Genomic DNA, 15,165 nt, shown 5'->3' with positions numbered 1-15,165 from the left:
TGATTCGCTGTTTTATGTCATGCATGCCCACAAACAAATTGAAAACTGTACCTATACGCCTTATTTTCAGTCCAGATTTGTTATCTTAGAAAGCATGCCCAAAGCAAATTGAAAACTGTACCTATACGCCTTATTTTTAGTCCAGATTTGTTATCTTAGAAAGTCTTACTGATTAAAATACTACAATAGGTAACAATTTGACAATTCAGTAGTGTCAACCCTGTGATTATGACCCGTGTATATAGCATATTAATGCTGAATACACCGTTTGGTGGTGCGCCTGTCAGATGCGGAACGTACAGATAAGGTAATAGGTAACAGGTGAATATACTATTGGTATCGGTATCGGACTCGACCCGGAACTTCTTAATTATTGGCAATATTAATTACGTGGAAAACAAAAGGGCCTGGAGTGGTGTAGTTTTTAATCTACACCTTTGTACTATATTAGTTAAATATAAAGTTGAATCCTTTGATTCGTCGTTTTTACGTGATGACGGCTGACAAATTGGACCTCGTAATTTTAGTATTATAGATATGCAATATGTATCTTGCAATGAAATTCCTATCTGGACATGATTCAACGTCTTTATCGCAAAGAAGTAGAAATAAGTTACGGACTTTTTTGAAGTTTTAATCGACAATGCTCAATGTAGCTTATTGCTTTGTTAACTTGGAATAGCTTTTAAGGAATTATATTTGGCCTAATTAACACTGTGAACAAGTATATTTAAACAAAACGCATTTGACTAACCTTTTTTTAATCATCACCAATATTATTAATTTGGAACATGTGATATACGTATTTCCAAAGATTAATAGATATCTCGATAAGGCGTGATGACCTTTTGGAGGTTGACATTCATCTTGTAGCTACATACATTTTATTGTTTTATTCGATGAGTTAAAAATAAATTGTCGCCCTTTTCTTGTTAATCTATGCAGTCGTTGACAAAGCGCTTAGTTGTTAAAAGGAAATTTGGTGATAGCAGTGTGATTTGTTATTCTATCAGTAATAAGTATATAAAGTAAGGTAAGATATTTTTTTTTATTTTTTTAGTATCATAAAATTGAGAAAGGAAAAGGTGAATATGTCAAAGCGACAACCACCCGACCATAGAGCAGACAACAGCCGAAGGCAACCAATGGGTCTTCAATGTAGCGAGAATTCCCGCACCCGTAGGTGTCCTTCAGCTGGCCCCTAAAAATATGCATAATAGTACAGTGACAATGAACGTCATACTAAACTCCGAATAATACACAAGAAACTAAAATTTAAAATCATACAAGACTAACAAAGGCCAGAGGCTCCTGGTTGAGTCTTATGTAGACGAAACGCGCGTCTGGCGTATTAAATTAAAATCCTGGTACTTTTGATAACTATTGGGACAGGCGCAAAATTGCGGCGGGGTTAAACATGTTTATGAGATCTCAACCCTCCCCCTATACCTCTAGCCAATGTAGAAAAGTAAAAGCATAACAATACGCACATTAAAATTCAGTTCAAGAGAAGTCCGAGTCCGATGTCAAAAGATGTAACAAAAGAAAATAAATAAAATGACAATAATACATAAATAACAACAGACTACTAGCAGTTAACTGACATGCCAGCTCCAGACCATAATTAAATTGATTGAAAGATTATGTCTTCATCATATGAATATCAGGCACAATCCCTCCCGTTAGGGGTTTAGTATCATACTATCATAAAATATATGAGAAGAACATAACCCGTATCATGCCAACAACTGTTTTTTAGAAATAAATGTGTTTAGTTCCGACGCAAAGACCTTATCAGTGAATCAATATTAAAGCCAAAATATGCAATTTTTAATAACCTGACAACAGTATCGTAACTATATCCCTTTTTAATAAGTCTATTTAAAGGTTTTGTTAGTTTCTGAGGAGAATACCGACATTTTTGTGCTTTATAAAGAATATTTCCATAAAAAATTGGATGTGAAATACCTGAACGTATAAGATGTCTGCATGTTGAGTTATATTTACGAATTATTTCCTTATACCGGTGATAAAATTTGGTAAAATGTTTTGACCAGTTTGTGATATCAAAAACCCTGGTGTAATAATTTTTCAGTAATACATAAATTTCTCTCGCTAAAATCTAATACGTTGTTACATACACAAGCGAATCGTACAAGTTGAGATATATAAACACCATAAGATGGTGACAAGGGAACGTCACCATCTAACGATAGATAATTAACAATAGGAAATGAAAAATCATCTCTTTTATCATAAATTTTTGTATTAAGCTTCCCGTTTATGATATAGATATCAAGATCGAGGAAAGGGCAGTGGTCATTGTTATCATTAGCTTTATTTAATGTAAGTTCTACATGATACATTTCTTTAGTATACATACTGAAGTCGTCATTATTGAGAGCCAATATATCATCCAAATATCTAAAAGTATTGTTAAATTTTTGTATCAAATGTTGTTTTGATGGGTCTTTGCTAATTTTAGTCATAAATTGTAACTCATAACAATACAAAAACTTCAGTAAGTTTGAGATAATACAAGTACATTTACATGATATTTGAAATCAAAGAGTTGTACATAAGTTTTGTTTGTACTTACAAATTACAATGTAAATGTGAAGTGTGTTTCTGAGATATTGAGAGCGACTCAACTTTGTATGGCTATAAAATGATATGATTGCTAATCTTTTGTCAGATATCTTTCCAATCAACTATCATGTAACAAATATAAAGTACAAACACAATGTTCTTATACTGCCATCTGTTTGGAGATTTGGCATGTACAAACTACTTATGTGACTGATTGTGTAACACCTTGTTCATTTACAATGCAAGTTATCTAAATGTCCGAGAGCTTCCGATTGTAACGTGGTCGGAACTAAATGCTTAATACCGATCTCCTGTAAAGGAGGTGAAAAATCGTGGTTGGCGTCTAAATGTTAAACATCGATTTCATGTCAAGGAGGTGAAAAAATATAAGTATTTGCATATTTTGAGAGTCACGAGACAACGAACTTTCTCGTAACTTGACGTCCATTTGAAAGAGAAAGTCAAAATGCCGAAATCGATGGGTCTCTGTGAAAACTGTCTTATTATGAGAAAATAAAGGTTGGCAGGTAGGTGAAACTTACATGAATGAAGAGATAAATGAAAAATGAACAGATTGATGCCCGATTTATATAATTCCAAGGCCGTCAGTCGGCATCAGAAGCGACGAAGCAGCGCATCTATTTCGGGTGGGCAAATATCCACTTTTTGATATGGGACGAGCTCTAACGTTCCACTGCCCCAGCTTGTCTGGCAAAACAGCCGTTGGACGTCAGAGTAATCTCGGACTAATAAATACGGAATATGATTACAGTGTCATGTTCACGTTATTTATGACACTTCCTTATTTATGATATTATTTCAGTTCAAGTGGTATATAAAGTATACTAAGTATAGATAATCGTGTTTTCTCAAAGTGACATCGTATGAAATGAAAACCGCGAGCGATAATGTGAACCTTAATTGCGAACGAGAGCATCGAGCGAGTAAGCTACACATCGTGTCTGATACTTATACATAGAAAACCCGATAATCTGTGTATCGTTCAATCACAAGTCATGTCTTTTCCCCTCCCCTAGTATGTGTTATAGTATTACGCTTGACGAAAGCAAGTTTAAGACCCATTTGTGGCCTTCGGTTGTTGTCTGCTCTTTGGTCGGGGTGTTGTCTCTTTGACACATTTCCAAATTTTAATTCTCAATTTTATTGATAACGTCCCGTCAGACATTGTGACATCGCTATAAACTTTTCCTGGACATAATGATAACTGATAATGCCTTCTCACGTTACGTTGATTAACCATCCGGATGATATATGAAAAATCGTTCAATAATGATAATTGTGATGATAAAAAAATATTTTTTGTCATATAAGGAACATTATTAAAACACTTAAAGAAAATTTACAATCATATTAAAATCATCTAAAATTAAGAAAAAGTAGATTTACGAATGTTTAATAAAAGAGGTTAATTGTTTGTTTTCCCCATTTTATAATAAGATCTTTTTTACAAAGTTAAATGTTCGAAAATACAGATTTAGATACATATGACTTTCACATGATACTGTCATTGACAATTTAACCTTGTCAGAAGGTTGTCCTAAACACCTTTTAATTTTACAGACGCGTATTACATCATTAGTTTTTTTTCTTTACATTATAATAAAACTTGACCCCAAATGGTTTTTATATACCCATTGCATCAGTTACTTAAATAGATCCAATTTGTGTTTCATTTTGAAAGGACACTGTATCATATGCGATGATGTATATATGTTTACAGGTTAAACCTACATCTTGTTTTTCAATTAAAACGTCAACATACATTTTTGTAAAAGTATATGTTATATGTGTTAGATGTCACTCATTGCCCTTTTTCATTATAAAATACGTTGCTGTCGTTATGTAATGTAATCTTGTTTTAATGAAAATCAATCATTTTGTAGAATTCGTGTGAAAAGACCATATTCAGAAGAAGAGTCATATAAAAGTTTTGTATATTTCTCAGTGGTAAATATAAATTTTGACTGATCGATAAAAATGAAGTGAACAGGAGCAAAGTCAAGCCGAATACTGCATGTACAATTCTATATAGCAATGCGCATGCTTCAGGAGTTCTCAATTATAAGAAGTTTGAAGTTATATTTCAAATCATTCTTTAGATTAAAATGTCAATACATGTCAAAAAAAGCGTTTAACTAATATGGAAATCTAAACTTTTAAAGACGTTGTTCTTCCATTTATAAGAATGTTACAACAGCATGGCTTCCAGCAATGTTCATTCTTTCCTCCAGACGACAGCTCAGTTTGCAAAAATGATACAAAATCAAAGAGTGATCCAATGGAGTATGAAGGAAAAAGATTATCAACTTTCGCAACATTTCCAGATATTCCTGGTCTTTATGCAACTAAACTTGCAGGAGCTGGATTCTATTATTTAGAAAAAGACAACGAGGTTCGCTGCTTTAATTGCAAAATAACATATAAAAATTGGAAACCGCATGATTCGCCTATAAAGATTCATCTACAAATTTCTCCGCTTTGTGAATTTATCAAACATATCGGCTCTAAATACAGTGAACATTCAAAACATATATCAGATAGAACAGTAAGCAATGGTACATGTGATATTTCTCACGTACGAACTGAATGTGATCAAACATTGCACGACACAAATAAACTTCCTGTTAATGGTTACAATCCCCAAATGAGCTCTCATATGCTCACTGGTGGAACAGATACTCAAAGAATTCAGGCAAACTCAATTAATCAAAATTCAAATAACTTCAGACGGAATGATTCAAATTCTTATAGTGGACCTGTTCAACATATTCCATGTGTTGTAAATCAAAGTCTTAACAATACTACAGATAATGTTTCTAACACTGATATAACCAGGACAGAAGCTTACCAAATACCCAACAATTACTCGACTAATGATACTAATAGCTTGACTCGTATCTCACAAACTAATATAGAGACTTTGAATAGAAATGGAAGCACACCAAACCAACAATCTTCAGGTCATATAACTACCACATATAGATCAAGCAACGATGCAGTGGGACAACCGATGATGGGGATTTGCGTTGATAACCCGAAGTATTCAAAATACGCGATCAGAGGATCTAGACTGGACTCGTTTAAGTATTGGCCAACATATTTGACTCAGTCTCCAGACGAAATGGCAACAGCTGGATTCTTTTTTACAGGTAGAGCTCTTTATTATTAACATGTTTAAGAAAATAACGTAAAATACTTTCAAAATTGGTATTTTTTTCAAGTTTGAATTCACAACTACATAATGCGTCATAGTTTAACTTACAGCCGATTGCATTGAATGAGTAGGCAAAGGTAATATCTTTATACTAGCTTGCTTGTTGGCGGAACCGTGAAGTCAGTGTTAGGTTAATTAAACTTCCTTACTTTAAGAGTTCACTAGTCCGACAGATAACCAATCTATTTGTTAGTAGATCTACGCTACTTCGAAAAAAGGGTAGTATACCTTACCTAATAATGACTTCACGGTTCATCTACCAAGAAAGCTAACCAAAGGTATTACCTTTGTATGCACACTTAATTGTAATTGGCTGTAATAAAACGCAAGATAGATATGTCATAACTTAATATTTTATCCATTGCTAAATTTTATTCTGAATTGACAGCTAAAATATTTTCGTTAAAAGCTACAGTTGTACTGCAAAAATTGATGGATTGCTTGCGATGAACCGTGAAACAGTTGCGCAATTGAAAATTAAAAATGCAATGTTATATTTAAGTAAAAAAAATATTTTTTAGTTAGTTACATGTTTGGCACTGTCAGTATATTTTCAACTTGTGAGTTTGAATGTCTATTTGGTACCTATCGCCTGTCTTTTTCATATCATTGACATTTCTATGTTTAAGGTAGTGAAGATCATTGTCGCTGCTTTTTCTGTGGAGGAGGATTGAAAAACTGGGAACCAGGTGATGAGCCTTGGGTAGAACATGCTCGCTGGTACCAGCAGTGTGCTTTCTTGCGAAGTTGTAAAGGCGAAAAATTTATAGAAAATGTTCAAACAAACGTATACCGGTATGTTCCGGCTGAAATTGTGGAACAGGTAATTTATACAAATAATGTTTATACAAACGATATTAAGTTAATAAAGCGACACTTTTTAAGTATAAATGTATATGTATGTACCCCTAAATGTCGCTGGAGAATATAAAACATGGTCATGTGTCGTCTTGTTCCGACCAGCAGTAAACCCTTGCCAGATCTAGATTGAAGCGTCCGTTTGGCTGTGTGGGATGTATTAATAAAAATTTCGAGTTCTGCATCCTGGACGACCCGTACATGTTTAACTGAATATACCTATTGTTTTATTGTTGACCTGTTCTCGTCCAGAACATCCGTGAAATATTTGCCACTGGGCGTAAAGAAAACTACAATATCAGGTGTGAAATTCAAAATTATGGGTTGAGGTGCGTTTTATTTGTACATTAAACTTTATTCGAGTCGTGACAGGTTATGCAGAACACACACAAATAATATGTGCAATACATTAAATACAACTATACACAGGTGGGTACAGACATAACTGTAATCAAGTGTAGGCATTGTGATATTTGACCAATGCATGCAATGTGGACCACATGTATTTGTAAAATTACAGAGTAAGCTTCCAAGTTCAAAAAAGGATTTGGCTGAATTTAAGGACATTCCTGCAGTAAGATCTGTAACAGAGTTTGGATATGATGAAAAGCTAGTTAGAGAAGCGTACGAAACTCTTCAAAAATCTGGAAAATCAGGTATGTAATACTATTGGCGGAAATGTAGAGAGGTCAGTTACACTGACATATTCAATGAAATAGTCCCAGTTTTGTTATCATCGGAAAATAGATTACAATGTAGAAATAAAGAATTGAATAATATGTTTATTTCCTCACTGCTAATTTCACGACATCACAAAAAGTACTCAACTATATAGTTTTTAATTGACCAGTTAGACTTTCGTGTGGATCTTCAGTATTAGCGCAGAGAATAGATTCAGTGGTCATAATCAAATCAGTACGAACAAGTGTATTTATCTTGTTACAAGTTTTTTCCCGGATGTATAATTCTAAACTCTAAGGTACATTGTTCTAGTGTAACAAAGTCTAAACGTCACTGATAAAACTGTGAAGTATCTCGTATGCATGTTAAAATTTTCAAAGTCTATGAAATTGTATTTTTATAAATTATAGTGACTGTCATTTGATAAATTGTAATAGGTAGTAAAGTAGGTTGTGGCAAAACAACTCCGCAAATCACACAAACGGTGTACCCTTTCAAAAGTATATGAATAACTTGCATACAACTACTGTTGTATTTAATTTTAAATTTGGCTCATTTGAGTCCTTTGGTGGATCCGTGACCCTATATTTAGTTTAAAAGATGACTACAATTTTTTTTTTAAGAAACATGAATATAATTTGCAGTCTCAAATAACATGTTTTGTAGATATCACGACTACCGGGCTTCTTGAAACTATTTTCAGTTTAGAAGAAAAACATGCCCACGAAAATTCAAATTATAACCAACAGCCACTGGAAAACTCGCAATCAGTTAAAGAACCTGCAAAAATTATAGCAAAGCAAATTACAAACGAAGCAACGAGCGATCAAGAGCCAGAATGTATGTATTTTTACTACAAATCGTAGTTACTTAAATGGAAATATTGTAAACTTTTTTTTATTGAACTCGAACATTCAAACACGATTTGCTTTAATATACTGTCATTACTCGGAGTATTCTAGAATATTAAATATAAACTTCTTCTAGAACTTTAATTCAAAGATACACTCAAACTAAAAAACCTCGAAAAAATAACTCAATGCTTAGCCACATTTCACTTATCAAAATTACTGAAACTGTTGTTTCAAATTTAAATAATATTTTTCGATGCGATTCGGAATGAGTTGCTTCAATTTACGGAATGTATACTATTTTGCCTGAAATCTTATTTCAGTGTCAGTGAGAAGTCTTGAAGAAGAAAATCAAAACCTGAAAGATCAGCAGACTTGTAAGATATGCTTGGATGAACCGATTGCAATTGTGTTTCTTCCTTGTGGTCATTTGGCTGCCTGTGGTAGCTGTGCGCCTGCGCTTAGAAGATGTCCAATATGTAGAGCATTTATCAAAGGAACAGTTAAAGCCATAATGTGCTGATGTTTTTAGAATGTTCAAAACGATGAAAAGTAATTTAAAAAAAAATAGCTTATAGTTCTTATGTTGTACTGTTATACCACTGTCCCAGGTTAGGGGAGGGTTGGGATCCCACTAACATGTTTACCCCGCCCCATTATTTATGTATGTGCCTGTCCCAAGTCAGGAGCCTGTAATCCAGTGGTTGTCGTTTGTTTATGTGTTACATATTTGTTTTTCGTTCATTTGTTTTACATACATAAGGCCGTTAGTTTTCTTGTTTGAATTGTTTTACATTGTCTTATCGGGGCCTTTTATAGCTGACTATGCGGTATGGGCTTTGCTCATTGTTGAAGGCCATACGGTGACCTATAGTTGTTAATGTTTGTGTCATTTTCGTCTTTTGTGGATAGTTGTCTCATTGGCAATCATACCACATCTTCTGTTTTATATACTGTAAATTATACAGTTTTTTTATTATATAAGGAAGATTAGGACGAAAACAAAATATTAGATCTGCGAGTTCCTCGTGACGCTTACAGAAGACACATGAGTCGATATGCCTAACTTATATAGATACAACGAATTGACCTTGTGGTAAGCATTTTCCGTTTGGCTGTACAGTGTGAAACGATACTAAGCAACGCCCGAGATATGCATACTGTATTAGTTTACTGGTAATAACACGAGTGTCGTACAATGTACAATGTACCAGTACTATTAATTCAACTCAAGTCAAATATTTATTGTCATATAAACTTTTAACAATAAGTTTGTGAAAAATTGTATAAACATACACAAAATAAATTTCACAAACAAAACCATAGCCAACAAGACACGGGGCATAAACCAAACTGTTTCATTAAATAAAACATGTATGCCTGGAAGGTGACAAGGGTATTTTTTATCAGCTGAATACGATATAGTTTAAGTTGTCTTGTTATTTAGGCCGACTATTTTCTTTTCTCTAACCAAAATTTTGAACAGAAACTCGTGTTCTATTTGATGAATTGCAACACGAAATGTCGAAATCCTTATATGTGTTTCGGTAGAATGCGTTTATATAGATAGTCAGTAAAGAATAACCGAAATAGATTTAAATATACCTTTGTTTGGTATTATTTTTGACTATATACATGCATAAATATTATGAAAAAATGATACTTGTACATGTAATATCATGTACATTGTATATTGAAACGAAAAGATTGAATATTGCTTATTATTAACTACAATTGTTTGCTTATTGTTATTGACTGTTTCCAACAAGATACATCGAACGATCATTTAAGTTTGTGATAGTTTCCAAAACAAAAATCGTATGATCTCAGACTATAGGTTATTTTCAGAACGTTTATCCAAAAAACCTCAAGAAAACGTCTTGTCGTTTTCTCAATAACAGCTCATTTCATGAAACTCAGAATGACGAAATGTCCGCGTCTTGTTTTTGAGATATAAGCCTTTGGAAAATTTAGCGGTAACAGATTCTTTCTTTATTTTGATAAATTTAATATTAGCACTAATTTTCTTACAAATACTATGCAAGACAAAAATTATTTCAACCAGATTTTTAAAACTGGCTTTTGAAACTATATGCTATAACATAAGAAGAGAAATCATGGTTAGCAGGCTAAAAAATTGACACTTAGTCTACATAAATAAAACCAGTCTTAGAGCATTCCGCGTAATATCTGACAAAACGTCTAACAATATTAGTGTACATCCTCACGCGATATCATACTACTGTCGACTGATTTTTACAAGCAATCGTAGATCTCAACACTTATTCGAATATTAAACAATAAAAAAATAGTTTAAAATACAAAAATTGGAATCTAATGATTTAAAAAAAAATCCTTTTTTTGTCGGAGTAATATCGTCTTTTAAAACATTTTGCTTGCTTGTTTGTTTGGTTTTTTTTTAAAATATGGTTCTTGATACATTCATTTTATAATATGAATCAATAATACAAGTTAATCAACCATCCATCTTATTGCATTTAACTTATTATTAACAAAGTGCTCGAAATAGATTTCATGGTCTTTAAAATCCCGATTGTTGCTAAGATTTGCAAAACAAAAACATGATAAAATATAAACATTTCCAAGTATGATTAACATATAAAGAAGAAAGATCGTCTTGACTAGTTTATAAGTACATAGTGATGATTTCTCCATAGGCAACGACTTACATAGATACATGTTCATATGACTTAAGTATTCCAAAACTTTGGTGGGAATTTTCACATAGTTTTTCAGATACACATTTTTAATTTCAAATACAGGATGTTTTCAGGCAACAGAGTAAATATTGAAAACACCTTTTTAAATTATGCATAATCACTTTTGTATAGTTCATTATAATATAACATCACACGGAACCATGTGTGTCTATATACCCTAACAACCATCATCAAAATGATATACCATCTTCATTGTTGCTACCATAATGAACATCGACAATTACCTTATCTTTCGAGAAGTATTTTCAATCCGGCAGCAATCATTTCGTTTGTTACTACATGTAGAGTTACTTTCTCGTGTGAAAAAAAGTAAACACACTGAAAACAAATTAAGGAATTGATAAACAGTAAGATTTAAAAGACATAAATAGAGTAGCAGTTGAGACTGACAAAACATATAATGTCGATAAGGACGAAGATAATTATTACAGATTCTCTAAAAATAAATGCATTGTAAAGTAGAAACCGAAACATTTCAAGGTCTTAGAAAGGATGTTGATACTTAAAAATTGATTGATATGCAATCTAAGTAATACATTTGTGTATACAAAACTTGAAGAAGCGGACATATTTTTCTATCTTGTATTATAGGAATGTTTACCAGTTACAAAAACAGGACATTAATTAGTACATACAGGACTTATATACTTCCTAAGCAATTTAACCAAATTGAATTTCAATACTAGAGTAGTTCTTTTGATTTCAGTTGCAAACACATTTTTTTTCTTTATGCATGTTTATCTTTAAAAGACGTAAGCTGATCGATAAATGTTAACATAAGAACATCGGTACGTCATTTCCTGTTTTGTAGATTTATAACAACTAATCTCTTAACATGTTTACTATAAACAGGAAAATCGACGTAAAACATGGGCTTAAACTTCCTATATTTTTAGCTCACCTGGCCCAGGCCCAGAGGGCCAAGTGAGCGGCGTCCGTCGTCGTCGTCGTCGTTCATTTTTTACATTTTGAACTTCTTCTAGAGAACCACTGAATGGAATGAAACCAAACATGGCATGAATGTTTCTTATGAGGTGCTGACCAAGTGTTGTTACTTTGTAGCCGATCCATCATCCAAAATGGCCACCAGCGGAGGACTTAGTTTAACATAGGACCCTATGGAAAGTGCATATACAAATGACTTCTTCTATAGAACCACTGAATGAAATAAAACCAAACATGGCATGAGTGTTCCTTATGAGGTGCTGACCAAGTGTTGTTATTTTGTAGCCGATCCATCATCCAAGATGGCCGCCAGCAGGGGACTTAGTTTAACATAGGACCCTATGGGAAATGCATACAAATGACTTCTTTTAGAGAACCACTGAATGGAATGAAACCAAACATAGCATGAATGTTCCTTATGAGGTGCTGACTAAGTGTTGATACTTTGTAGCAGATCCATCGTCCAAGATGGCCACCAGTGGCATGGCTTAGTTTCACATAGGAACCTATGGGAAATTCATACAAAAGTCTTCTTCTAACCACGGAATTGAATGAAACCAAACATAGCATAAATGTTCCTTTCCTAATGAGGGTCTGGCCAAGTGTTGTTACTTTGTACCCAAATTTTATCTTTTTTTTTATATGATTTCAAAAACCCAAGTAGAGTCAGGTGAGCGATACAGGTTCTTGAGAGCGTCTATTTGTTATTGTTAATATGATAATGTATTCAATAACTCATATATAAGAATAATGTGAAGGCGATACAGTCAACAAATCGGTATTCCAAGTTCTCGATACCAATATTAGTGGTTTCATTATTAAAGCGATCAAGGCCATACATCTACCTCCAGAACAGTATATTTAGAGGAAATTGTCAAAATCCTCGAGTCAAAATCCTCTTGACATAATGTTGGCATCTAACAAAAACACAGAGTAAACGTGAACATCCCAACAACAAAAACACACTGAGTACAGATCGAAGATTACTCGCAGTTACCTACAGCTAGCTCAAAGTCAATTACATTTAACTGATAAAAAAAGCATGCATCTTAAGAGTAGATTATAAATCAGTTCACATTCAATATCAAATTTCACATAACTGTCATGTACATGTGTACATGCATGTCGTTTAGCCAATCTTAGATAACTTTTGGATTGATAACCTATATCCTTTCTTTTCTCTGACCCAATAAATAGTTTGTGTTTATGACTCATCTAGGAGTACAGATATTCATGATAAAAAAATATATTGATTAGTTTTTTGGAGTTCCAAATTATGAAATTAGCCTTCATTTGTATAAAGCATATTCTACATGAAATCAGTCTTTGTTTTTTCTTAATTTCCTTGTAATGATGTCGACCTTCGTAAAAGAAAGAATGTTTTAAATTCTGAATTAATATCAAAGTCTAGGAGATAAACTAAGCAAAGCATCATGCTTTTGAAAAACGATTTATTATTTGTAAATGTAGTAAAATATCACCCTATCAAACACAACTACAGAATTTGATTAAGAATGTGTCACCCCAAAAACAGTTAAAAGAAAATAAACCAGTATATTTTCGTTGATGAAGATGTAGATTGGAATTTTATCGTTGTAACATAGTAAGCCATAATTGTAAAGCCATTACAAAGGTTAATTAATTATTTCTTAAAAGCTTTATCCACCAGATTTCCTACCATTTAATTTCGTTATAAAAATATAGCCTTTATGAAAAAGAATTCAAAGAATTCAAATGAGTTGATAACATTAAGCCATGCCTCAGAAGAAAGAATAAATTTCAAACTTTATTTAAGTAGACAAATGCACCTCTGTCAAAAACGTACCACGAATTTAATAAAATATCCCCCCAAAAATCTAATAACAATATATTTATTATTTTGGGTACACACTTTCATGTACTATTACATTACATTTTAAAATGAAATTGAATTCGTCATATAAATACAATAATGTACATTTAATAATTTGTACTTTGTACAAAACTTAAATGACCTTGAAACAATTATACAATAACCTTTTTGTACATTGACCCTTATTTGTTCTTTTACAACAAAGGGTGCAACCAAAGTACGTACTGTAATGTTTAACATCTAAACTACATTAAATCTCAAACATATTATTTATTGAGTAATTTAAAAGTTCATTCACCCTTTTTTATGAGAGGAAATGATGTGTACAATATCACGTCATCTTATTGAAAATCAACACAGGATGGTAACATTTCACAGTTGTTTTGGTTGAATAACATAATAACTATAGAGGCTCCAAAGAGTACATGTATGTCACGCTCACCTGATATTTTGGTAATGAAACCATTTAACTTTTCTTTTGTTTCAGAGATATAAGCCAAAGACTTGATTTTACCCTAGTATGTTCTATTTTTGCCATGTCCGCCATGTTGGTTGGCAGGCGGGGTCGACGAACACACTTTTATAAACTAGATACCCTAATGACGATTGTGGCCAAGTTTGGTTTAATATGTATCAGTAGTTTGCGAGGAGAAACGTTTTTAAATAAAACCAAAATTTACGAAAAATTGTAAAAAAAAAATAATTTAAAGGGCAATAACTCCTTAAACGACAATTTTGATCATGCTGACTAATTTGTATACAGTAGATCTTACTATGCTGAACATTATTACTGTTTACAGTTTATCCCAATCTATTATAATATTCAAGATAATAACCAAAAACTGCAACAACAAAAATTATATTACCAAGTCAGAGGCAGTAACCCAACAACACATTGTCTGACTCGTCTGAAAATTTCAGGGCAGATAGATCTTAGTACCCCGACAAACATTTTTACCCCATGTCAGATTGGTCGAAATGATCTAGTTTCAGAGATATAAGTCAAAAACTGCATTTTACCCCTATGTTTTGAATTCAGCCATGACGGACATGTTAATTAGCAAGACACATTTTCAAACTAGATAATACAACGATGATTGTGACCAACATTGGTTAAATTCGGCCCCGTTGTTTAAGAGGAGAAGATCAGATTTTTGTAAAAGTTAACGACGACGGACGACGACGCCAAGTGGTGAAAAAAGCTCACTTGGCCTTTTAGGCCAGGTGAGCTAAAAAGCGGGTTATGTGATGACGCCATTATGACGGATTTAAAATATGCGGTGACGTGTAAAACGTAATATACAATGTACGTTAATGAGACAGCAACGAAACGACAGAAGACATTATGTCGTTTGGTCACCATATATGCGGTATTCAATAAAACCATAGTTATATAAACTTTAAGGCTCTAAA

The 15,165-nt window shown here is 33.0% G+C and overlaps 1 protein-coding gene across 1 annotated transcript; it reads left to right on the top strand.

The window, feature by feature from the left end:
* Positions 1–925: 925 nt before the first annotated feature.
* On the top strand, positions 926–8,766 carry LOC134727084 (baculoviral IAP repeat-containing protein 3-like). The gene is made up of 6 exons (XM_063591476.1): positions 926–1,033; positions 4,494–5,759; positions 6,454–6,647; positions 7,203–7,338; positions 8,030–8,203; positions 8,538–8,766. Exons 2-6 carry the CDS (start codon positions 4,796–4,798, stop codon positions 8,735–8,737), a joined length of 1,668 nt encoding a protein of 555 aa, XP_063447546.1. The 5' UTR covers positions 926–1,033; positions 4,494–4,795; the 3' UTR covers positions 8,738–8,766.
* The last annotated feature ends 6,399 nt before the right edge of the window (positions 8,767–15,165 follow it).

This window comes from Mytilus trossulus, chromosome 1, assembly GCF_036588685.1.
Source record: "Mytilus trossulus isolate FHL-02 chromosome 1, PNRI_Mtr1.1.1.hap1, whole genome shotgun sequence".
Classification (NCBI taxonomy): Eukaryota; Metazoa; Mollusca; class Bivalvia; order Mytilida; family Mytilidae; genus Mytilus; species Mytilus trossulus.
This window is presented reverse-complemented; position numbering and strand designations above follow the sequence as displayed.

What these genes read in the sequence shown, in the direction of transcription:
- LOC134727084 (XM_063591476.1), top strand. Translation starts at nt 4,796, where the DNA reads ATGTTACAACAGCATGGCTTCCAGCAATGTTCATTCTTTCCTCCAGAC. An exon ending in AGCTGGATTCTTTTTTACAG is followed by an intron (nt 5,760 to 6,453) that starts GTAGAGCTCTTT and finishes TCTATGTTTAAG; the next exon opens with GTAGTGAAGATCATTGTCGC. An exon ending in CGGCTGAAATTGTGGAACAG is followed by an intron (nt 6,648 to 7,202) that starts GTAATTTATACA and finishes GTAAAATTACAG; the next exon opens with AGTAAGCTTCCAAGTTCAAA.